General features: G+C 49.4%; 8 protein-coding genes across 8 annotated transcripts; 3 read left to right on the top strand and 5 right to left on the bottom strand.

The window, feature by feature from the left end:
- Positions 1 to 2923: 2923 nt before the first annotated feature.
- BDW70DRAFT_149885 (uncharacterized protein) lies at positions 2924 to 4283 on the top strand (the record flags this gene model as incomplete). The annotated part of the gene is made up of 5 exons (XM_073739080.1): positions 2924 to 3008; positions 3162 to 3444; positions 3510 to 3632; positions 3664 to 3768; positions 3842 to 4283. The coding sequence occupies 5 exons, from the start codon at positions 2924 to 2926 to the stop codon at positions 4281 to 4283; spliced, it is 1038 nt and encodes a 345-aa protein (XP_073596684.1).
- A 1737-nt stretch (positions 4284 to 6020) lies between these two features.
- BDW70DRAFT_135213 (thioredoxin family protein) lies at positions 6021 to 7439 on the bottom strand. The gene is made up of 3 exons (XM_073736651.1): positions 7292 to 7439; positions 6848 to 7057; positions 6021 to 6773 (listed from the first exon to the last, which is right to left on the bottom strand). Exons 1-3 carry the CDS (start codon positions 7351 to 7353, stop codon positions 6476 to 6478), a joined length of 570 nt encoding a protein of 189 aa, XP_073596683.1. The 5' UTR covers positions 7354 to 7439; the 3' UTR covers positions 6021 to 6475.
- A 239-nt stretch (positions 7440 to 7678) lies between these two features.
- BDW70DRAFT_43268 (uncharacterized protein) lies at positions 7679 to 8093 on the bottom strand. The gene has a single exon (XM_073744010.1). The coding sequence runs from the start codon at positions 7994 to 7996 to the stop codon at positions 7715 to 7717; it is 282 nt and encodes a 93-aa protein (XP_073596682.1). The 5' UTR covers positions 7997 to 8093; the 3' UTR covers positions 7679 to 7714.
- BDW70DRAFT_43262 (uncharacterized protein) lies at positions 7875 to 10814 on the bottom strand. Its single transcript, XM_073744009.1, has one exon. The coding sequence runs from the start codon at positions 10390 to 10392 to the stop codon at positions 8107 to 8109; it is 2286 nt and encodes a 761-aa protein (XP_073596681.1). The 5' UTR covers positions 10393 to 10814; the 3' UTR covers positions 7875 to 8106.
- A 4725-nt stretch (positions 10815 to 15539) lies between these two features.
- BDW70DRAFT_43238 (translation initiation factor eIF2B subunit alpha) lies at positions 15540 to 16777 on the bottom strand. The gene is made up of 2 exons (XM_073744008.1): positions 16668 to 16777; positions 15540 to 16619 (listed from the first exon to the last, which is right to left on the bottom strand). Exons 1-2 carry the CDS (start codon positions 16712 to 16714, stop codon positions 15608 to 15610), a joined length of 1059 nt encoding a protein of 352 aa, XP_073596680.1. The 5' UTR covers positions 16715 to 16777; the 3' UTR covers positions 15540 to 15607.
- A 215-nt stretch (positions 16778 to 16992) lies between these two features.
- On the top strand, positions 16993 to 18663 carry nuf2 (kinetochore-associated Ndc80 complex subunit NUF2). The gene is made up of 4 exons (XM_073744007.1): positions 16993 to 17127; positions 17188 to 17448; positions 17519 to 18433; positions 18491 to 18663. Exons 1-4 carry the CDS (start codon positions 17023 to 17025, stop codon positions 18602 to 18604), a joined length of 1395 nt encoding a protein of 464 aa, XP_073596679.1. The 5' UTR covers positions 16993 to 17022; the 3' UTR covers positions 18605 to 18663.
- BDW70DRAFT_43233 (uncharacterized protein) lies at positions 18598 to 19489 on the bottom strand. Its single transcript, XM_073744006.1, has one exon. It carries the CDS (start codon positions 19364 to 19366, stop codon positions 18722 to 18724), a length of 645 nt encoding a protein of 214 aa, XP_073596678.1. The 5' UTR covers positions 19367 to 19489; the 3' UTR covers positions 18598 to 18721.
- A 146-nt stretch (positions 19490 to 19635) lies between these two features.
- Positions 19636 to 22281, top strand: BDW70DRAFT_159497 (AP-3 complex subunit beta; the record flags this gene model as incomplete). Its single annotated transcript, XM_073740703.1, has 3 exons — positions 19636 to 19675; positions 19753 to 19910; positions 19966 to 22281. The coding sequence occupies 3 exons, from the start codon at positions 19636 to 19638 to the stop codon at positions 22279 to 22281; spliced, it is 2514 nt and encodes an 837-aa protein (XP_073596677.1).
- Positions 22282 to 22709: the final 428 nt, after the last annotated feature.

Raw genomic sequence — 22709 nt, 5'->3', positions numbered from 1 at the left:
TTAGTGATAATGGCTGGACTAATGATAATCTGGGACTTGAATGGCTCCAAGAAGTATTTGACAAGCACACTGCCTCGCGTACGGTCGGTCGATATTGATTACTGATTCTGGATGGCCATAGTAGCTACGCAAATCCTGAATTCGATCAATATTGCATGAAAAAGTCAATAATTCCACTTTACATGCCTGCTCATTCATCTTATCTACTGCAACTACTTGATGTTAGCTGTTTTTGATCTACAAAACACTACTATGGCCAGCAAGTCCAAGAAATGGTAGCGTGTGGTATTGAAGTGATTGATAAAACAGATTTTCTATCTATTTATCTATCAGTTCATCAACGGTCGATGTCTTCAAGCAGTATTATAAGTGGTTTCAAAGCCACTGGACTTATTCCTCTCGATTCATCAAAAGTTATATCAAAATTGAGAATCAAAACAAGTTCAAAAACACTAACTCCGCCATCTTCATCAGGCAGCAACAAGTCTTTTATCCTTGGCAAAATACCTGGTGATCTTTGTCAACTACATCAACTCAAGCAGCAACTTCAGGAGCTTCAAGATATTGTTCAATATCAGGCTTTCTCCTCATCAATTGCAGAGACTATACTTGAAAAGGTAATGAAGAGCACGGAGATTCAAATGCAGAAAAATGTTCTTCTACAAGATAAACTCTATCAATGCCAGGCAGCTAATAAGCACCAGAAGAAGAAGAAAGATGTGCCATGGCAGTTTATTCAAGATAGAGGTAGTTTAACTGTTGAGGAAGCCTTACAGATTATACAAGAAAAGGAGGAGGCATTCCAGGTAGAGGCTCAAGCACCAAGACAACGGAGGCCTCCTATATGTAGTAATTGTAATGTTCAGGGCCATACTTGAACAAGATGCCCTACTAGATAGTTCTATATTTATAATTATGGCAATAGGAGGCTTTGAATGTCACTCGAGTTAGATCCGAGAATGGGTGGTGTGGGCGGTGAAAAGTGTGCCGCTCGGTGTCATTTGCCGTTCGGTGTCTGATTACGTTAGATGATCGCCAGCTGATTAAGCACGGTACAGTCTTGGCGATACCCGCGGAAGATCCGCTGTCCGTGGTGCATGAAGACTATCTTGGGTGATGTACCTGACTAGTCCCAACCAGACCAGGCTACTTGAGGCCATCATTCTCTGCGCAATGGGCTACTAGCCACTTTCCCTACTTCCGACAATGAGATCCGTTTCGAGCGGGACCTCCATTGGTATTCTTAAAGAGTCCATGCAGGTGTGAATGTTGTTAAGCGTGGTGCAATCCTACAGCGCATGCTCTTCCTGCATTTTGCCATCCGCGAGACTGATTAGTCTGCTCTCACTAGGTGAAGTCTTGCATCTATTCCATCCTGTTCAACCGCGAATATAGAATAATAGTGCCGGTTACCGGAACATGTCCAACACTTGGAAATGTCCAGATTGGGCAACCGACGCGACGTCCGCCCACACATAGAATATTTCCACCTTCCGCTCGATAATATTTTCCGCGTGTCTTGGCACGTTCTGAACTATTCGGTTGTTCTGCTATATTTCAAGCACCTACGCCAATCATATACTCGAGTGCCGGGCTGAGGGGCCGCTCCACGGTTTCAGGCTTGGAGTTGGGACGGTGACTGTACCGCGGTTCAGACATTGCCATAGGGTCGAGATCGACCAATAGCAGGTAAAGGATGACATGCCACAAGACCATGGACAGTTTAATTCTCTATACCCTACAGAAACCTGACTAGCAGTGGTTAGCCATTTTATTGGGTCCTTTACAGTCTGCACGAGTCTCGACTCTCGAGATACTAGAAAATAATACGAGAAAAGAAAAGCGACTGAAGCTATTACTGCACGTACCACGTGCCCTCACATGTACCTAGGCGAGGTCCCGGCAGATCGGATACTTTGCTGCAGCCAATCAGATACTTGGCGATACTGAAGCGTATCAACGACGCTCGGATAACGGATCCTGGTCCCCAACGAGAATTACGTACTGACAGAGTCAAAGCTGATATGACCCTGAGACGGTCGTACTGGAAACCTGCAAGCGCTCAACCCACTTTCCCACAACAGTTGGCAGGAGAAATGAGTTTGAATAGAATTGTTGGGTAAAGTGGCGCGCTAAATCCGTTGCATGACTATTTCCCGCCAAGACGCGCTGCAACCAAAAATCCTTCAGCCTCCAAGAAACTCAAGCCTTGAAAAAGCATACCCCACCGTTCAGGGACCAGGCGTGGCGTTCAAAGTGAAGAATGGGAAGGAATTTTCCTGCAGTTGCACTCCGCAATCCCACTGCTTATGTCTGCTGCTTTCCCTAGGCAGACGCCGACATTCGGAACCAACATCGTACCGAGATTTGTCCCGTCGACTGTGTATTGCTAGGGAAACAGTTAGATTGGAATATATACAGGCCTAGGAAGAGTCGAAACGCGGAATACGCTGCTCTTCGTTGATCGTGGATAATCATTTCTTCTTTTCGATAAGCTCCTTTTTGTCAGCGGACCTAGAACCCTGCTAGATTAACCATTAGCATTGCAGTAGCGCAGATTTGCGCGAGTCATTTGCCAGATGACAGGCCAGCTTAGCGAGTGGCGCGCAGTCTGGTTTCAGGCACTACGCCGAGTTATCCTGGTCTTGCTACGACGCCGCCGCAGTTCTGCACGCTTAAGCGAGCGAATAAGGTCCACATGGAATAGTTGCTGTGGGACTACTAGCGCTCATTTCCGAATGGACGGCACCACCTACATGACTTGAAGACGGCAGGATAGTTCCAGTTAAGGAGAGAGGACCTGACAGTGGACACAGTGACAAAGGCCTTTAAACAGAACCGTTCCCACTGTCCCCGGCTTTCAGCCCCCAAGTTTCGAAGTCGAACGTCAAACGTCCTTGATCGACCTCTGGTCAGCGCAAGCATGGCCATCACCGGCGACAATTCGCCCAATGTGGCAGGCAGCGTCATCATGTTGACCATCCTCGCCTTCGTTACCTACGGCCTGCGTGCGTATTGTCGTATCACGAGGAGATCGTGGTCCACGGAAGACTGGATCATGACAGCGGCATTGGTATGTTAAGTGTCACTGTCACTTTTTTTTTGTCAGTGGGTCCGGATACACTGACGAAAGAAGGTTCCGTTCTGTGTGCTTGTAGCAGGTTGTGTTGGAGGCGCTTTTAATGGCCTTGGCGTTCATGCATCACGACTGTCGGAGCCCGGAAATGAGAAGTACCAGGCCGAAGGACAAAAGTTCTTTCTTATATTCGAAGTCGGCTATTGTGCCGCCATCATCCCCATCAAGCTCAGCATCAGCTGGATGTTGATCCGAGTAGCTGAAGGGCGGAAGAAATATGTCTATATACAATACGTTGTTATCGCCCTCTTCTCCGCCATGAACATCATTGCGTTGATCTTCATTCTCACCAACTGTATTCCGGTTGAGTACGTTGCAACTCGTCAAATCCATGGTTAAGGAGAAAGGTGGACAAAGCTAATGAGTATTGCAGGGCCGCCTGGGACACGAGTCTGCTTGAGAACGGGGGACACTGCCAGCCTGCTCATGTTCTTGCCGACGCCTACTACGCCTGTACGGCCGTGAACATTGTCACAGACTGGGTGACTGCCATCATGTTTGTGCCAAACACAATCCCCGGATTGCAGAACTTTCGGACTAACCCCAGCCAGGCCGATCCCCCTACTTTGGAACGTCCAACTTGATAGGCACAGTAAGATGGCCGTCATCGGCCTGATGAGTCTCGGTGTCTTGTAAGTAGCTCACTCCGTCCTTTATAAGGATCATTACCTATTCCGCGCAATACTGACTGTTGCTCCCCTCCAGTGCTTCCCTCTCCGCATGCGTCCGTCTCAAATACACGGTCAACCTAACCAACCAGGACGACTACCTATTCGCCATTGCCGACGTCGTCATCTGGGGCTTCGCCGAAAACGCCATCGGCATGATCGTTGGCAACATCGCAACCCTCCGCCCTCTCTTCCACCAGTTCTTCGACCGCACCCTCCGCCGAACAGGCTATACCAGCAGCCGCAGTCGGTCACAATTCCCTTCCAACTACGAGCTCTCTCAGCACGGCGGCAAGGGTGATCCCGGAAATGCGTATCTATCTACTGTTACTGAAGTGCATGGCGCTCCCGGCCGAAGCAGGCAAGATAGTCAATTGAGCGACGATGACAGCCAGAAGATGATAATTCATGGTGCGGCAGGCCGGGGCCAAAATGATATTATGGTCAGTCGGCAGGTTAATGTTACCTACGATGCCTAGCAAGGACTTTTTTTTCTTTTGTTTGGGAAGATTTCTGGTCATAGACTCATAGTACATTCTCCTATTTACTACTATCTCTAATATTTCATATTTCCATTCAAATACCTTCCAACCAATCGTGCTCATTTATTTTCTCAAAGCTGACGCGCTGTTCTCTGCCTAGACCAGGTGGAGCCTCTAAGCGAGATTAACGAAGATTAAGAGCGATAAGATCTGCGGCCATAGCGGCCAAGGAGCATTTAAGTAGCGCCCAGAAGCCTGGGATAAAGTATCCGTATTCCGTAAATAAGCCAAAATAAACCAACGGCTCAGCCCTAACCAGAATAGAAAAAATCGCCGGTTAGGGTTGCAGTCACAGACACGGCAGACTCGCAAGCTAGCAGCACTGTTGTTTGGTGGTTAGATAGCCCCTGAATCTGGTTGCGGCAAATGCGATCGCTTATCAGAACTGGGTGTCGGATAACGAGAAGAAAAGGAAGATAGCTTATAGGTGATTGTGATACCCACCAGACACGGGATCGGGACGAGGCGACTGGGTCACTCAGGACTGAGGTAGGTATTCTTTATGCAGTCCGCTGATAGTTTACGGAGTAAGGCGGAGTACCGGACTCTCCTTACCGCTACACTATATTTATTTTGTAGTTTTGTAGCCTACCAGCCTGGTAAAAAACAGGGCGGGAACGGAAGATAGGGATCGACGTTCATCTAAATAGAAACGCATAGCATAAACGAATTATGGGCACAATTTTTAATTATTAACTATTAATGCACCCGCGCATAACATCGTCCTACTTCCTACTCCGTACAAATCTATAAATCCAATATAGTATAAATTCTTTCCTACAGTTGGTCTCCGCCACCATTACACCGCAACAATCAAGAAATACAGAACTGCCTGGTACGCCAGCTCACACTTGATTGGGTTTTTGAGCTGGTTGGGAAGAGGAGACACTGGAATCGCTGTTATCTGGGAGTGCCATTGCAGTGAGGTGCATATACCTATTTATTACTGGCAGTACTCTTGGACAAAAAATATGGTACCAGTTTGATCTACGGAGATATATTACACATTAATCTGGTTTTGGGTAAGGAGCAAAAATAAAAGCACTACATATACGTATCCTGGTTTCCCTCGTATAGAGAAGACAGACAGAGAGGGTCCGTTCAATGGTCCGTCTACCAGGGGGACTGTTTTCCTGCTTTTGGGTTGTTCATTGTATCACGTCAACATGAGAAAAGAAGTAGTCTAGGTATCTGGAAGGAAGTCGTTAATATGGCCGGCGGGCTGAACATCCCCTAGGGATGGAGGATGGGGGCTTACTGTGAGGATTTTTTCCTAATTACATAGGAAATATGATGACAGATAATACTTATGAGGTTGCTCTACTTTGCAGGCGAAGGCCTGCATATATAGATACGCGGGATAACTCATAATTCAGAAGCTCCATATGAGCTTACAGATTAGGTTAGGCGACATTGAAAGATGAGTATAGAGAACTTGCGGATTGAAAGAAGCTTGAGTAGCATATAGCAGCTCATTTAAGCTGTCTGTTGACACTGCATAAGCTATAGGCAGGCGGAACTATGCTCACGGAGCTGAACATCATAAGCAATCGATTTGCTGATATTGGCGTATTGTGTTCTATTATAGTAGCATCGCCTTACAGGTATGTTGTGATGATTTCTTGGAAGGACTATTGTACGTAAATATGTCGTATGATGCTGTTGGGGGCTTAAGTGAAGATTTCGCTTCAGTAACGATGCTTATGTACGGGGTACCTTCCAGTGTATGCTATATAGAGGGCAAGTCGTCGAGATGCTACCTATGTTTACGGTAGCCGAAACTTCTACCATGGCTCGACGTCATAGGGCGTTCCTTCCAGTGTCTATCGCATAAATGCTCCGAGTCTTAGATAAGTGCACAGATGCGTCTGATATTTCCGCAATGCTCGGCTTTCTATGCCGCTGAGCAAGACTGAGAAGCAACACACTGCGGGAGAAGCCGAGTGGGTCCTTCGGTCTTTCGAAAGTGCCATAAAAAAATATACACAAAGCAGACTTCACAAACAAGATATGTCATGGATGAGTAGCGTTTCATACAGACCAGAGTCTGCAAATAGCAGGTAAATATCAAACATTCTCATATCTCAAGAATTAGGGGGACAATCCCGTTCTGACCGCTAGACAATAATCTAAGCAACTAGCGCCTTGATACCGGCCTCAAGCGCACCAGGGTTGGCACCAACAACCTCGTTAACCTTCTCGCCATCCTTGAACAGAAGGAAAGTAGGCATGGCGCGAACACCGAGCTCAGCGGCAACCTCGGAGAGCTCGTCAACATCAATCTGGTAGAATGAAGCGTCGGTGTAGGTCTGGGCGAACTTCTCAACGGCGGGCGCAATGGCCTTGCAGGGACCGCACCATGTCGCGAAGCAGTCGACGACAACGAAGCCCTTGGCGTTCAGGACCTTCTCCTGGAATTCGGCCTTACTGTGCGTCACAGTGACGTTAGTTATCGTTGACTTAATGTGGCGAATGGGGTTTCAATTCAATGAGACACATACGAGGTGATGGCGGGGACGTGTTCAGAGGCACCCATTTTTGCGGCTGAGGGGTGAAAGAAGACGGTGGGGGATGATGAGAAGGCGCGTTTAGCGAAGCTGTTGTAGTTTTTAGGCGCGGAGATGCGTGGGCGCGAGAGAGTAGAGGTGAGGGTAGATGCTCGAGTTGTGAGAGATCTAGCAGAGGACACCGAGACGGCTGACGGACGAAGACTATGTTATGTATGGAAGGCGAAATGGTTAGCTTGGAATGAGGGGTTTGCAGAGAGGGGCAGAGCAGGCAGATTCGGTTTATATCGGGTGGGCGAAATAATTCCCCGACCGACGTTGGCGCGGCCGTCTCGGATGACTAATTTTCGCTCTTGCGGAAAGGAAAGGCTTCAAAGACGGTGAATGCAGTAGAGGGTTCTAGGTGCTTTGGATGGGGTGGTGGCATGGCATGCTTACCAACGCGGGCGTAGAGCGCGCAGGACGGTGGAAGCCTGATTTGTCAATCCCAGGGAAGACATATTTGATGAGTTATATATTATACAATGTAGGAGTCAGACAATTGGTTAACTGATGATAGAGCTGGCGCACGAAACACATGAGAAGGCGTCACGGTTGGGTTGGGTTCGGCTGCGGCCTCGGAAGGCTGGAGCTTACCAAACCAATTCTCCCACCGGCCTTAAAGCGGCAGGCGATGACGTGATTCTGCGCTTATCAATCGGTATGGTCTGGAATACAGTAATCTTTATACCTAATCAGGCAGAAACTTCAGTTGCTGATTTGCAATGCAAACCGTATACGAGACGGTAAGTGATGAATTGCTTAGTAGCAACCACTATCCTAGTAGTAGATCAATTCAATTACAGTGACTTGCATGAAATATCATGACAAGAAGGCAGCATGAAGCTGTAGGTCTATCAAAAGCAGTCCACAAAAACAGGCCAGAAACCAGGGGTGACACAACTCTTCAAAATCTCGCCGACGGGGTATCAACAAACTGATAAACACATTTAAAAAACAAAGTAGCCAGCAGTACCAGAACCTAGGTATGCTTTCACTGGAAAAGAAAAAAAAAAAACCGTGAACATAGCCTATTCGTGCTTGAATAGGTACGCAGATCCGGCGACTCAGAAAAGGCAAAGACAAAGGAAAGACCTCCGACATAGGAAATGGTAAGGAGCGGCTAGGAGTGTATACTCCAAAAAGGGTGTTGAAATATTTCAATCAAGAAAAGTAGGGTTGGCGAGATTGCGTGAGTGAAAGCTGGCGCATCATCATCCATGGCGCGCCTGGGTATGAGTGGCTGTGTCAGCATCGGTTGGGAATACCTCGGCAGAGTGTTCTTCAATCGGACTGAATTCATCCTCCGCTGAAATCGTGGACAGAGTTTGCACGTTGTTGAGGAGTCCCTCGATTGACTTGGGCCGCAACGTGGGGTTTACAAGTACTGGCCGTCTCGCTACATCTTCGTGCCAGGTTTCGCCCGCTTGTCCAGGCTGGAAGTGACCGACAAGGTCCTTGCCCTGATCATCAGTAGTGCTGCAGGCTGCAGTTGTTTCACCCGGATAGGCCCCAAAGGCAACAAACATACTGTCACCAGAGTTGTCCTCTTCCCGTGCCTTCTCAAGGCTCTCTTCCGGTCTACACCGAGAAGTGTTCAGGCTTTGCCGAGCCGAGTTGGCGTGTCTTTGTGAGATACGGCGCAGGAATTGACCAGACATCCAGGACCCTTCCGAATCAACAGATGCCAGAGACTGGGACAGGGGAAGATTATCCGGATCATCGACGTTATCCCCGACCCATGATTGGTGTCGACTTTGGGTGTCGGCTACCGAGCCAGAAATGGGGTAGTAGGACTCAGAATGCAGGTCGGGAACCTGGTCTTCGACCTGTGGTTCGTCTTCAGGTATCTCTGGAGACTGAAGGCGTGAATCAGGTGGCGAAAGGGGCTCGTCACCGAAGTGTTCGGTAAACTTGGATTGAGATCGCTTAAATGAACTTGAGCCAAGCAGGACTTTCGGACCAGCGTAAGGAGCTGGCGGCGATGCCTGCGTATGAACCTTGAAGAATGATTCGTGAGAGACGTTGTTCTCGGGCGGTGGGCTTCGGTTTGGGAAGCGTTCACGGTAGCTGCGCTTGAGGCGAGAGCTGCCGCGGCGGAAGATGGACGTGATCGTGTTACCATACCCACTGTGGTCGGATGATCGCCGTTCAGAACCAACATTCCTAGAAGTCTCAGACACAGAGTCTCGTGTCATGCCATAGAGTTGCGACGAATTCGGACTATGTACTCCTTGTCTAGACGGCGAGAGAGAAGCTGAGAGAGTGCTGCGCGACATGGTCATGTCTTGAGACGGGCCAAAGCTAAGGCGTTGGGCGGCTTTTTGATCACGAATCGACCTGTCATCGATATTGCCAATGGCATGCACACTTTCTGGTGTGTCACGGCCGTCCCGCCCAGGGTCTCTAGAAGGCTCTCGCAGCCACGAACCTCCATTTTCGCCGGACAAGAATTCTGCTGTCTCTTGAGGTGTAGGCTGGGACTCGGATTGAGTACTTTGAATAGCTCGTCCGCGCTCGTTTTCGGCCATTTCGGGGGCCTGAGGAGCAGGCGATTCCTGCGTTTTAGGTACTTTCTTAGCATTTCGTTGCAGTTTGCGGACAAGCTTCTCTTGGTCTTCAAGCGCTTTCCTTTCCCTCCGTCGCCGATCCCTCTCCATTAGCTCCCTCAAAGCAGCAGCGTCAAGGTCGTTGGCCAGCTCATCGATCCGTTCTTTGGAACGCAAGTCTTCATCGGAGACCTCAAGGGCAGGCGACTTTGCTCTTCGATCAGCCGGCTCGGGCGATTTCTGACTCCTGGAGTATGGTATTCGAGGAGCTTCCACATAGCGTATGACGGGACGAGGGGTCCAGGCAGCGAAGCCATTCACTTTGAATGTAAGGGTGTCGGAGAAGTCGGTCACCGACGAGGCAGCCGACTCTTGAATCGACAGGCTTATATCTGAGCGATGCCTGTCTAGACGCCGGCTTTGGGCACTAACGGCTCGCCGGTCGTCAATGTACACGGGATCCCCCGGAAAGGGGCTAGCGATGCGACGAGGAATTTCAATTGGCATCGACGCCATCATTCGAATCTCTCGCTCCCTAGCTATCTCGTATGCCTTCCGCTTGCTCAACCTCTTTTTCAGCGTCGCACGATTCTCGTTGTTGGAGACTGGGTTGCGGAGGGACGGATTTCGCGGGAGTGACTTTTGTTCTAATCTCGAAGTCGACGAAGGGTGAAATGTATGCGCCCTGTCCTGTCGGCTTTGTTCACTCCGGAAGCCGGACAAAGAATATTGAACAGACGGATGCAGATTGCTTGGGAAATCATCGACAGGCTGGGAGTAGCGGTTCTTGAGACCCTTTGATTGCTTAAAAGACGGTTTCCTGCCGAGGGTCCTCTCGTCGAAGCTGTGACGAGGGCCTTGCGACGCAGCGACATCCCCGCCAGCCCGAACATCTGCATCCGCCTGGATGGTGTGCCGCTTGCCCTTGCGACCAAACGGCCATATCGCCATGGTGTCTAAATACGGTTCGGCCGGCCGACGAGTCAAACACGGGTGGCCCCCTATTGCCGGTTAATAAGACTCGACGGCGCGGAAATTGGATTCATCGCAGGAAGGTAAGACACGCGATCAAATGACGAAAGAGTGCTCGAGGGCGCACAGCCGAGGGTAAGCGTTGAGGAGAAATAAGCACAGTGGTAAGCTTGAGATCTATTATCAGACCAGGAAATAAACCGGGACATGCACAGTTGAAGAAGTCGGGGCTATCGAGGCGGAGATGGAGGCTGAGGCTGAGAAAGAATGATATCAAGGTGTACGTTGACGGAGAGAAGTATCGGGGTCAGCCCAGTAAATGGCAGCTGGTCGTCGTACAAAGCCAAACGGTCGATCGAGGTATGACTCGTACGTCAGTGGCAGAGAGTGGCGACTGGGCAAGGTGAGGTTCCCGCGACTACAGTACAACCAAACAAACAGTGTAGCAAGTAAACGATAAAGCTTTGGAGGGGGACAAAAGAGGGAATGAGAATAGGGAGAAAAGAAGTGAGTAAAGTAAAAGCAAAGGAAAGGAGCTCAAAGGAGATCCAGTGACGATGTACGAGGGATGCGGGAGGGAATTTCTGATTATTTGGGCGTATTATTTGTTATAGCCTAACTTCCAGCGGCCAAGAGGAGTCGAAGAGCGGTCTCTTGGTCTCTCAGTAGTCTCTGGGACGAGTTACACCGTTGACAGCGGGCCGGGCGGAGAGGGTTTAATTACTGGTCTGGCTAGAATGCTCAAGAGACCTGCATCCACCCGATGTCTTAAATCCCCCTCGCCGTCTCGCGCGTTGTCTTACTAGGTCAAGGTTGCCCCAGCATGTCTCAGACTTTACAAAATAGTAGTCTACCAGATCCTCTGAACCAGAGAGCCAGCAGGGCACCAGATCTGGAGTATCGAACGATCAGTCGAATCTCATCTTTTCGAAGTCTGGATGACCTTGTCGATCTTGCAATTTCTTCACGGCGGGCTCGATGGAGAATCGCGGCCCAATTGAAACCGTTCTTCTGTACCTGCCTTAGGGGCAAGTCCACTTATATGGATAATTCTGCCGGAGGTACTCCACCCTGTCTGCTCCATTCTTAGAAAGCACTTAGGGAATGCCCATCTATACCCAAAAAAAGGCCAAAAAGGCCTAAAAGGAGAGATACCACCAGCGTCATGTCTGCGCTAGCACCGCATCGACTGTAATTACTATTCACAGAGGCAAGCCTTATTGTCCGCAGTTTGACTGCTCGGGTCACCGAACTGAGTTCGCTCATTTGACAAACCTTCGGGATTATGTATGTCCCTGCACTGGTATCACATGGCCACATATAGTCACGCCCAGCCCTTCTTTATCCTCGCGATAGGTATCAAAGAGCAGGTCATAGAACAAGACCTTGTAGGATTCTTGAGGTATGTGGGCAGCGCAAGACTGCAATTGCAGGGCCATGAACGAAGGAAAAGGAAAACAACTGTGACTGCTGACCACCTAGAACATGAGATAGGTAACGTGCACCGCATAAGCTCGCACAGCATACGGGGAAGTTCAATTGTCCGCCGGTCCATCCAGACGGTATTTAAATGCTGTCTCTAAGAATAGCTATAGACTGCGGAAAGGATACTGCTGTTGAACAGAATTTTTGATCCTGCTCTTTGCCCTGCATATATTACCAAACTCTCAAGCGTCGTATGGGGTGCTCTGATCGAGGCACCCCACGATACGACGATAAAACTTCTTTTGATCGAGAAGAGTGCTCCGCAAAACCATAACAACGGTCATCTAATCGTGCATGTATTGGTCAATTGTGGGGATGTCTGGGTTTTCAAGGGGTCTGCATCAAGGGAGACCATGGCCCGTCTGGGACCAATAATGGATGGGGGGATAAAGTACCGGAGTACAGAGCAGGACAGTTCTTGTCATATCTGGCTCACTCATATGATACAAAGGGGTTTCCATCTCTCCAAAATGGATGTGAGCTTGCAGAAGCCCTGGAAGTGGTGGCGGTTGTAGGGCACCACGTCTATTACTGCGCTGGCGGATTACTACTTAGTGCTCTGTGACTGGTATTTTATTAGGCGTAGTAGTACATTAAGCACAAGCATTACGCCACATATTGCAGCAACGCTCACTTATTGTATGTATGCCTGCTTACCTTCTCCATGGATGCAGTTTGTTCGCATGATCTATTCCTCTAGTCTGAATGTATGGACATGCGCAAAGCGCGCTGAGCTTTCATTTCGCTTATTGGACTTGAATGTCGGTATCAACACTGGTCCTTTTAGACAATTTATCTAATCGAGCCAATAGACATTATTTTGGTATGATTGCTCACGGTCAGTTAAGCGGAGTCCAAGGAGTCGCAATAAGATTTGAACTGCTGTTCAGCACGACGAGCGTAAGATTTCTGCATCGTTCAAAGTATGCAGGTGAAGAAGATTGGGCATGGTAACAGATAACCCGAGACAGCCGCGACATCCAGGACAACCGTAAATGCCGACATAAAAGGGTCTCCGTCTCCGTCTTGTTGACAACAATAGAATTGGAGTCCAGTCCAAAAAGCATGAACTTGCGGTGTCACTCCAGCGCCGGCGTGGGTACTCCCACACGTGGCGGTATCTGATTAAGAAACGCCCTAGTCGGCGTTCAAGGGTAGTTAGACACTGACGATCGTACAGGGTACAAATACGTGGAGGTACATTGACCGAACGTTTTTTGGACGGGTTGAGATTGATTTCGCGCACCGCAATGTACACTATTGGGCCGAAGTCGAGCAACGCTTCCGGAGTCTGTTTGGTTCTCGTTCAAGAACACGATATCGCCTCCCGCTTAGCCGACGGCTTAAGAGCCTCTTTATTGACCAGGACTCGCGGTTGTCGGCGTGCTTTTCTGTCCCATCGGGGTAATGTCTTTGATTTTGCGAGTCATCATAAATATCGGGCTGGTCCGCATCCGATCGCAGGGCTATCAGCGAGTCTGCACCCATCATCGTCTAGAATGAAATTCAAGCAAGCAAGGAGTCTAGCCTGGGCCTGGATCGCTGGTGGCTTGAGAGATGCCAGGGGTCCTAATTCCGAGCCCCAGGCGTTATTTTTCTGATTCAACACGGGCGGAAGTTGGAGGTCAGGACAAAGAATTCCGACAGTAGTCGGCAGACTCGATACGAAGGTTGGTGGAGAGAATGAGGGCCAGGCCGAGACCGAGCGGGGTTTTTGGATATGAATGGCTTGCGTGTATTGCTACTCCGTCGGACCCAGGATGAGGCAAGATTCTAACGAGATTTGGTAGCGGCTCCGTGAGATCCGGCCCTATAGTAATCTCTAGCCGGTTGGTATCACGATGTTGGTATAGCATAGAATTACCCCAGGAAATTGAGTGATCCGAGTTCATCCGCATCTTCAAGATGGAGGACTGTCAAATGACAACATCACGTGTAAACGAACTCATGAGGCTTTGTAAGGACTTTAAACACTTGATGACAAGCGAGAAGAATCAAAACAAAACAGATAGAAATATAGTTTAAGCATTCTAGATTTCACGGCGACGTCTATCTGATAAAGCCGTTGGACCTATCTTACAGATACACCGCTGGATGGTTAAGCTGAGACAAGTCCAACCTCTGACTCTGGACCTGAACAAGTCCGACTTCCCCGCCAAAATCTAACCTGAAGCCGGAATTCGCCGCCATGCTATAATCTTATTAGTTGATAGACTTCAAAATTGTAAGTCAATGTGGCAGACCCGGTGATCATTCGAGTTGCCACTCAGCAAGCCCAACAGGAGCATCTCTGTAACTGGCGCGTGACAACATTTCGCTTCAAAGGTCCCCAAGAACAAGCGGTACGGTGATTGGGCTGAAGAAACTTGCACGAGACCCTTATCCAAAGTCGTATAGGTCTAAAGACTCAGTGTTATGTCCGTCGGTCAGACTCCGTTTCTTCCTAGTATATTATATGCTCTTAGTTGAAGAAGCCCGTGCATGCATGGAGATTAATAGTAAACTTTTCTTATGGATTTCGGCATACCTAGACTCTTGTCTGCTCCCTGACTAAAGGAAGTCAGGCCCGTATCCGCGGGTGATTCCGTCTGTTGGGCCTATACTAATCGCTTTGCCTCCATGTCCTTATAACGCCCAATTCTCCCCGCTTGACCGTTGAGCGTATACGCTACTCTTCTGCTCGTACGGCCAACACCACCAAGCATCCTATCAATCATACGTACATACATACATATTTATTGCATAAATCGACCACGGTTAAAAATGGCAGCCCTCTGGATCTTCGTCGCATTTGGCTACCTCCTCCTCTACGCATTTGCTTCAATGCAGGCGCAACTACTAAATACTCAGACTATGCTTCTCAAGCAACTTGCGAATTGACATCCGGGAAACTGATACCGGAACGAATGAGACGAGAAACGCCAAGGAAAACAATGAATATGATGATATTCTCAGATAAGGAATCCGCAAAGCCGGTAACCCTCGGAAAGCTGTCTTGTGATCGGTGGCCAGCGTGCTTTGCTATTCTCCGAGGACCGAATGCATTCCGGCTACGTTCGGCCTTGAGTGAGAGCTGAGGTCTCATCACGAATGAAAGTAATCATGATAGATGCAAAGGGTCCTACGATGTTTACGATTAACGACTGCAAACGATTGCTTGGATACAACGGGGCTGAATAAGAAAGATTTGCGGAACAGATCTGGTGCGATGAGCAGACATAGACGGACATGTAAATGAGAATGGTTCAGTCACGAGTTCATTACGATGTCCTGCAGCTTTGGATGATCTCTAGGGTTATGCGATTTTTGATTTTCATAAATTGTTCCCTATATGGTTTGTCCAAGCGGGATATGTTCTATGCTGTATAATTTGTAGCTCATACAATGTGGTATGCTGACGCTCGCCATTCACCAAGAAGCCTCGTACGGCGGTTGTTGGTGGCTTCGAAGTGTGGGGACAGGCCATATGTGCCAAAGAAACTCTCAGCTGATACAGTGCAGGACGCTCTTCGGCAGGGGGGGACGATGCTGAGCTACTGTACATGTCGACTGAGAACATTCGACAGGAAGTAAGCGATCTGCTTTGGGCCGGTCCGTGCGAAAGCCTGAGTTGGGATAGGATGCACTGTAGCCCAGAATATCGGTAGGTTGCATACCATCTAAACAGTGCCCACAACAGCCTATACGATCAATATATGCATCCATGGACTTAGAACCATATCTTGATCAATTCTTCACTGACAGCGCTTGGTGTTAGGACGCCGCTGTCTGTGATCAATGCAGAAATTAGATGGGGTGGCGTGAAATCCACAGATCCGGCATCGAATTCTGTGTTCAGACCAGACGATTTCGACGCGTCTGCAGGCTCTCGTTGTTGCTTAGCGTTGTCAATTTCTTCTTGCGTCTTAAAGTCGATAACGTGCTGTTCAATGGGCAGGTCATATTGCCCAAGCGGGTAAACACGGACGAACTTGTGGCTCTCCGCCACAACGTAGAAAGGCTTCCCCATGGCTTTTGCAAGGAGCCCAATTTGGTAAGTGCCCATTCGCGATACTATGCCGCCATTTTCCACAACACCTTCCGCACCAACAATGACCACATCTGCCTTGCCGAGCGAATATGCCACAGCAGACTCCGGAATCGTAGCAACGGGGACGCCCTTTGCCCGAAGCGCACGTACCGTCTCCATTCCCTCTGGCTCAGCGGTGGGGTTTTCAATGTCTCCCTTTGGCGACGAAAGGACGTATATCACGTTGAATCGCACTGCAGAAGGTCTTCCCTTTTCATCTGCAGCTTGCTGTAACAGCGAGGCGACGACTCTAGACCCACCGTTTGTCAATACGGTGCTTCCATCGCGGACAAAGCCCCTCCCAAAACCAGCAATTTTATCTCGGCTCTCCTTGGCACGTCGAATGAACAACCGACTGTTGGAAAGGAGGTGTGCTCGAATCGCATTGAAATCTCCCGCAGGCCCCAGCTGGCCTGGCCTTTGAAGAGTTGTTATTAAGTAGCGTTGGAAAAGATCGGTTCCGGCGGAAAGACCGATGGGGTTGGGGATGGACTTCTTCAAATGTGTGGTAGACTTCTCTAGGAGGTCAAGCGTTTCTGATATCGTAGATGAAGGAGAATGTGTGAGGAGGAGAACTAGGGCTTCGATAGCAGCGATTGGCATCGTCAGGTCGGGATCAGACCGAAGCAAGTCATTGTATGTAGCGACAATACTAACAACATCAGCATCAGAGGGCAGAGTATGAACAAAAAGCACTTACTCGAAGGGCTCGGAGGGTTTGGTTATTTGGGAGTCTGTCGCCGTCATTGTGTTTAACGGAAGCTTATAAGCTTAACCGATCAAGATAGTTTCTTTCCGGCTTGGTTAGAATCGATACTGTCTTGCGGAAGATATTGTACTTGAGGTTTTGAAGAGTCATCAAAAAAGCGCATCGCGGAGAATTTGCAATGTTTGCAACGCAGCCCCTCCAGAAAGTTGCTAGTCCGCTTTGGTCCAGTTGCCGTGCAAGCATTATCTGTGTAAACAAACCTGCAGTTTCTTCGCAGCGTAACCAATTTTCCTTTATCCCCTCTCTTCATATTGGGGTTGAGAATCGATACGGGGAAATACATGACATGATGGCTTACAATCATCGCATGAGCCAACAATTTCATAGCTCCCAACAGCATGGCCGGGGTAGTCGCAAGAAGGAAGATGAGAACGACGCCCTGATGCGCCTGGTACGTACATGAGATCCCATCATGACTTCCCTCGGCGCTGTGGACTAACCGATAAAATAGCCCGACAAAGAGATCGCAGGCTGTATCAATGACATCGGCATACCATTCACTGCCGCCGACCTGATCAAGCCCAACCCTCAGCAGGTTCAAATGGTGCTGGAGTGGTTCGCGGAGCTCCTCATGAATACCACTCGAGAAACCGTTGAGCCTGCGATGCGCGCAGCCGCGGACGATATATGCGGGGACTTTCCGGATATTGTCCCTACAGATACGCGAAACCTGATGGGATTCTTTGTCAATATGAGAAGACTAATGGCGGAGGTATGCGTGCTTATTATCCATGCGACGCGAGTATCAACAACGAACAATATGCTAATGGCTATCTTTACAGTGTGGTGTGAATGACTTTACGTTCACCGACCTGACGAAACCTACGCACGATCGCCTTGTAAAGATATTTTCATACCTCATTAACTTTGTTAGATTTCGCGAGTCTCAAACAGCTGTTATTGACGAGCATTTCAACAAAACTGAAAAGACGAAGCAACGAATTGAAACACTGTACGCCGAGAACCAGGAGATGGAGCAACGACTTGAGGAAATGCGCCGGGTCCTCAAAGCAAACGAGGCTGAGGTTAAGGAAAAAGTGAGGAGAAATGATGAACTCAAGTCTCGCCTCCGAGAGTTAGGCCGAACCCAGGAGAAAGTGGCGGAGACTCTGGAACGAGTCAAAGCCGAAAAGGCGCGACAGCAGAACCTACTGAAGGAAAAGATGGAGAGAACAGTAAGAACTCGTCAAGAGGTTGAGAAGCTGCGGCCGTACGTGATGGAAAGTCCGGCAAGCCTCCAGTCGAGCCTCACAGAACTGTCGGAAAGTCTTATACGGGAGAAGGGCCAGATCGATGCCATGGAAAAACGCGCCCGAGCGTTGCAGACCTCCTCGGACACGTTCACTGTTGTCAGCAACGATGTCCAAGCATGCATCAAATTGCTCGAGGATATCGCTGTCGAACTGCAAAAAGAAGAGGACGAAGAGTCTCGAGCTTCGAGAAACAAGGAAGCCATCTCTGAGAGAGGTAATAATGTAAGGGAAGTCGAGCAGACAGAGAAGTTGCTACAGCGGCAGTTAGCACGGTGGAACGAGAGGATCGAAGCTCTACGTAACACCGCTCACGAGAAGGCGCAAGTGGCTCAAAAGCGGATGGAAGAGCTTCGTGAGGTGCAGATAAAACTCCGAGAAGAGCGAACAGAGAAGCAACGCGACATGGAGCGAAGGAGAATCAGGATTGAGCAAACTGAGAAAAAGGTAATACCAGTGTGTTCTTGTTGGGTTTCCATTCAATAGTAACTGATTGGTGCACAGATGGCCGACTTGAAAGAGAGTATCGAAACCGAAATACAGAGCGCGCACGACGAATACCTCAAGTTAGAGTCCCATATCAAGTTGTACATCACGGAGATGGAGAAGAGTTTGTAAGAAGTGGATTTTTTCGTTGATCTCATCGGAGTTCAGTGGCAGGTTGAGGATACCCGGATGTTCTTGTCGCGTTTCGTTCTGGCGTTTTTTGGTATCTGCAGCTCCATTTTAACGAAGTCATGATATAGCTGTTTCATTTGCTTGATTCGAAAACCGAAACCATCGCTGCACGACTCTTTTGACAGGCACCGTTTGTTCGGTCCAGTAATCTCCTTCTCTCCCAGAACGTAGTGAGTTGCTCAGGAGCCTTACATCTGTGCACCACACCGCTTCGTCAGTTTCCATATTGGTCGGATCAAGGGCATCCCGGCATTCGCAAAGCAAGAGGTCCATATTTGCCTTCGAAGAGACTTCCACTGCGCTGGCAAATGTCCTTGATAATCCTTGAGCGGAAAACTCCCTGGTGGATCTATGTAGAGCCAAAGGGTTTAAGATCGCCAAAACCGGCCGTGGCTTCTCCCTCCACTCAGTAGCCAGCAGCTGTCCATCGAGACCGACAGAGAGGTAAGCTCTAAGATGCTCCAACGCAGGGCAAAATACTGTCCTGACATTGCGGGACGTGGAGAGCAAACCGAGAGTTTTGCTCATCAATTCATGGCTAGCAGGCGCCGCGGAGTGAAGATTAATAGCAGCTAGCAATTGTTCAAGAAATGCTTCTCGTGACATGCAGATGGCCAGTATGCTAAAGCGGTCGTGATGGAGGACATATTGCAGGAAATCGGTGACCCATTGAGCATCGACTACACGCCGGACGGGCTCCATGAATCAAGACGTCTGGACTAAGAAGTCTGTTTCTCTGGTATCGTCACATTATCTTTCAGCAATTTTTTTTGTCTTCTCGGTGTTATCGTTGCAAATCGAAGATCACGCCAGGTTAGGGTGATTCAAGGCTCGGGAGAATTGAAGGGAGAGAAGCACAGGTTTTCGTCATCTGCCCGCGGCCTTCCGTCAACTCCCCGCATCCCCAGCCTAACAGTTGCGAACCCACCGTGCCTGTACGCCTTGTGCCTGCGGAACGGCTGAGGATAAAAATGGAGACGATCTCCAGGATCTCTTCGATGCTGGAAACAGGTATGCTCTTCACCTATACGCTTCTGCAATTCCTTCCAAAGCCATTCAGGATGGCGACTGACGTTGCATGTAAACAGCTCGAGAGCTCACCCTGGAAGCAGCTCAGTCCGCTGCCATCTCTCGAGGGACGGGAATTGGCACGTCATCTCGCGACCTCAGCGTCGCTCATATAAAGAAGCTTCTCGACTCGCGCAGTGACCGCGATGTTTTGGACGGCCTGCGACGGATTATCTCTGTATGAAACCGAAGGCCTCCTTCGCCAGCATTCTGGCGCCGCTGACCTGCCACAGCTCATGTACCGCTCTGAACCCTCCGTCCCATTCTTTTCCGCCGTTGTGAAAAACGTCGCCAGCGCGAACCTCGAAGTTAAGAAGTTAGTCTACATATATCTTGTTCATCATGCGGAAACGGAGCCCGACCTCGCTCTCTTGTCCATCAATGCAATCCAGAAATCGCTCACGGACCAAAACCCTCAGGCCCGGGCTATGGCGCTCCGCACGATGGCTAGCATTAGGGTGCCGGTCATTAACCAGATCGTGTCGTTAGCCATTAAACGTGGCTGCGGTGACATGAGCCCGCACGTCCGGAAAGCAGCCGCCCTTGCTATCCCGAAGTGCTATAGGCTGGATCCCAGCACCCAGCCGCAACTAATTGGGTACATCGAAACACTTCTGGGCGATACCCAGTATTTTGTTGCTGGTCCTGCGGTTTCTGCGTTTCTTGAGGTTTGCCCGGATAGGATCGATTTGATCCATAAGCATTACCGGAGCTTAGTCAAGAAATTGGTGGACATGGATGAATGGGGCCAATTGGCGACTTTGCGTCTTCTGACCTTCTACGCTCGGAAATGCTTCCCTCTGAAGACACGAAAGGTGCAGAAGAATCCCACAAAGTCAAAAGGATTCTACGACGATGACGATGGGGAAGCTAACGAGGGCGAGGGGGAAACGTATGATGTTCCAATTCTAGACCCAGATCTTGAGCTTCTTTTACGATCTTGCAGGCTACTTTTGCAGAGTCGTAATGCCGCAGTTATCGTTGCTGTGGTCCGATGTTACTTTTACCTTGCTCCGACGGAATATCTTGCTGCTGCCGTTGGTCCTTTGGTCGCTCTGCTTCGAAGCCCCCAAGATATGCAGCTCATAGCGTTGTACAATATTGTTGTCGTCGCTCTACGATATCCGAAACCGTTTGCGAAATATGTGTCGCATTTCTTGGTGCACGCGTCAGATCCACCTTACATCTGGCGTCTGAAGCTTGAAGCACTTACGATACTCTTTCCCCACTGCGGTAATCATTTCAAGAACTTGATCATCAGCGAGCTCGAACATTTTGCTCAGGGCGCTGATCCCGACTTAGTACGGGAGAGCGTACGCGCACTGGGACGTTGTGCACAAGGTGACCCTAATACGGCTGATAAGTGTCTACGTATCCTACTCAACCAAATCACAAGCCTTGATGACACTCTTGTGTCAGAATCACTGACTGTTATCCGACATCTCATTCAACACGATCCGGGCTCGCATGAGCGGACAGTTATTCAGTTGGTGAAGTACCTTGGGCTGACCACAAGTCCCGACGCGAGGGCAACCATTGTATGGTTGGTTGGCGAATACGCGGGACTTGAACCTGAGAGGAATTTTGCACCTGACGTTTTACGGGTTTTGGTACAGAATTTTGCCGAAGAGTCGGAGGCTGTGAAGCAGCAGATCCTGCTCTTAGGAGCCAAAGTTTATCTCCACCATATTCTACGCAATCCCGTCAAGAAAGAGTCTGACTCAGAAGAGCCTCTATTGAAGCCGGTGGATCAAACCCAGCCGAGGAACGATTGGGCAGATGGCGATGACGAGAAACAACACGACAGGAATGGTTTAGAGGAGAAACAAAAAGCACCCGGGGAAGAAGATACAATGACTCTTCTCTGGCGGTATATACTACTTCTGGCCAGATACGACACGTCTTATGACCTCCGGGACCGTGCTCGTCTCTATAAAGCCCTTCTTTCTTCGCCCTCGTCGACTCAAATAGCGAATTTGCTTCTCCTTGCCCCGAAGCCGGTTCCGCATGCTCCTAGCCCGTCTGAAACCAGGAAAGACCTACTGATTGGCTCATCAACGCTTGTTCTGGGAACCGACGCTGGGATCCACGGTCTACGGGGTTACGAAAATATACCAGACTGGGTGGAAGCGGGCCAAGAGCCGGACCCCAGCCTTCGTGTGTCGGATGTTAAAGCCGATAAAACTACCACGGTGGCGGCTACTGCAGGTGAGCAGCTTGACAGAGCTCTCAAGGAGCATGAAGCGAACATAGCTGCCTCAAGCCGAGCGCACGCGGGTCGCGCGAGAGCGGCCGCTCCTGCTGCAAAGAACAAGACCCTCGACCAGTGGCTCGATGAACCCGAGTCTGAAACGGAAGAGGGGACTGAGTACGAAGAGGTAACAGATTCTGAGGAGGGAGATGAAGAGGGTTCAACAGAATACGAAACAGACTCTGAGGCAGAGGATGAGGACGAGGAAGAGGACGAGGAAGAGGAAGAAGAGGAAGAGGAAGAGGAAGAGGACACTGACTCCGAAGAGCGCCGACAAACTCAACAGCTTCTGAGATAGAAAGCTAGACGTTCGACGAAAGGTGCATCTTGCTTAATTTCAGGCTACCTAAGTCCTATATACTATCAAATATATAAGCTTGGGCTATATACTGTAACTTGTTTATGGCAACCTTTAGAGCAAAGGGGCGGGGCGGTATGTGACGGCAGAACAAGTAAGCGATGCAGGTCCGATCCAGGCCCTGGCTTCTCGCCTCTGAACATCGGCATAGCTCAGGCAACGTCCACTGGGCCAACAGTGAGGAGTGCTGTTTTTCCAGCTGTGATTTTCTTTCATCTCTTATTCTACGCATGAAACGAGTTCCGTTCGCGGCGCTTACTCACCCCACCGCTCCTCTAGTTCCTTGGTCATGATGAGAGCTACTGCGGGAAGTTTCAAGCCAGACGTACCCCTTCTCCAGCCAACCCGCATAATACTCGTTTTCAGGA

The sequence above is a fragment of the Aspergillus foveolatus genome (assembly GCF_047715535.1).
Source record: "Aspergillus foveolatus strain CBS 279.81 unplaced genomic scaffold BDW70scaffold_20, whole genome shotgun sequence".
Lineage (NCBI taxonomy): Eukaryota > Fungi > Ascomycota > Eurotiomycetes > Eurotiales > Aspergillaceae > Aspergillus > Aspergillus foveolatus.
The sequence above is the reverse complement of the archived record's forward strand: the minus strand, read 5'-3'. Positions and strand labels throughout refer to the sequence as shown.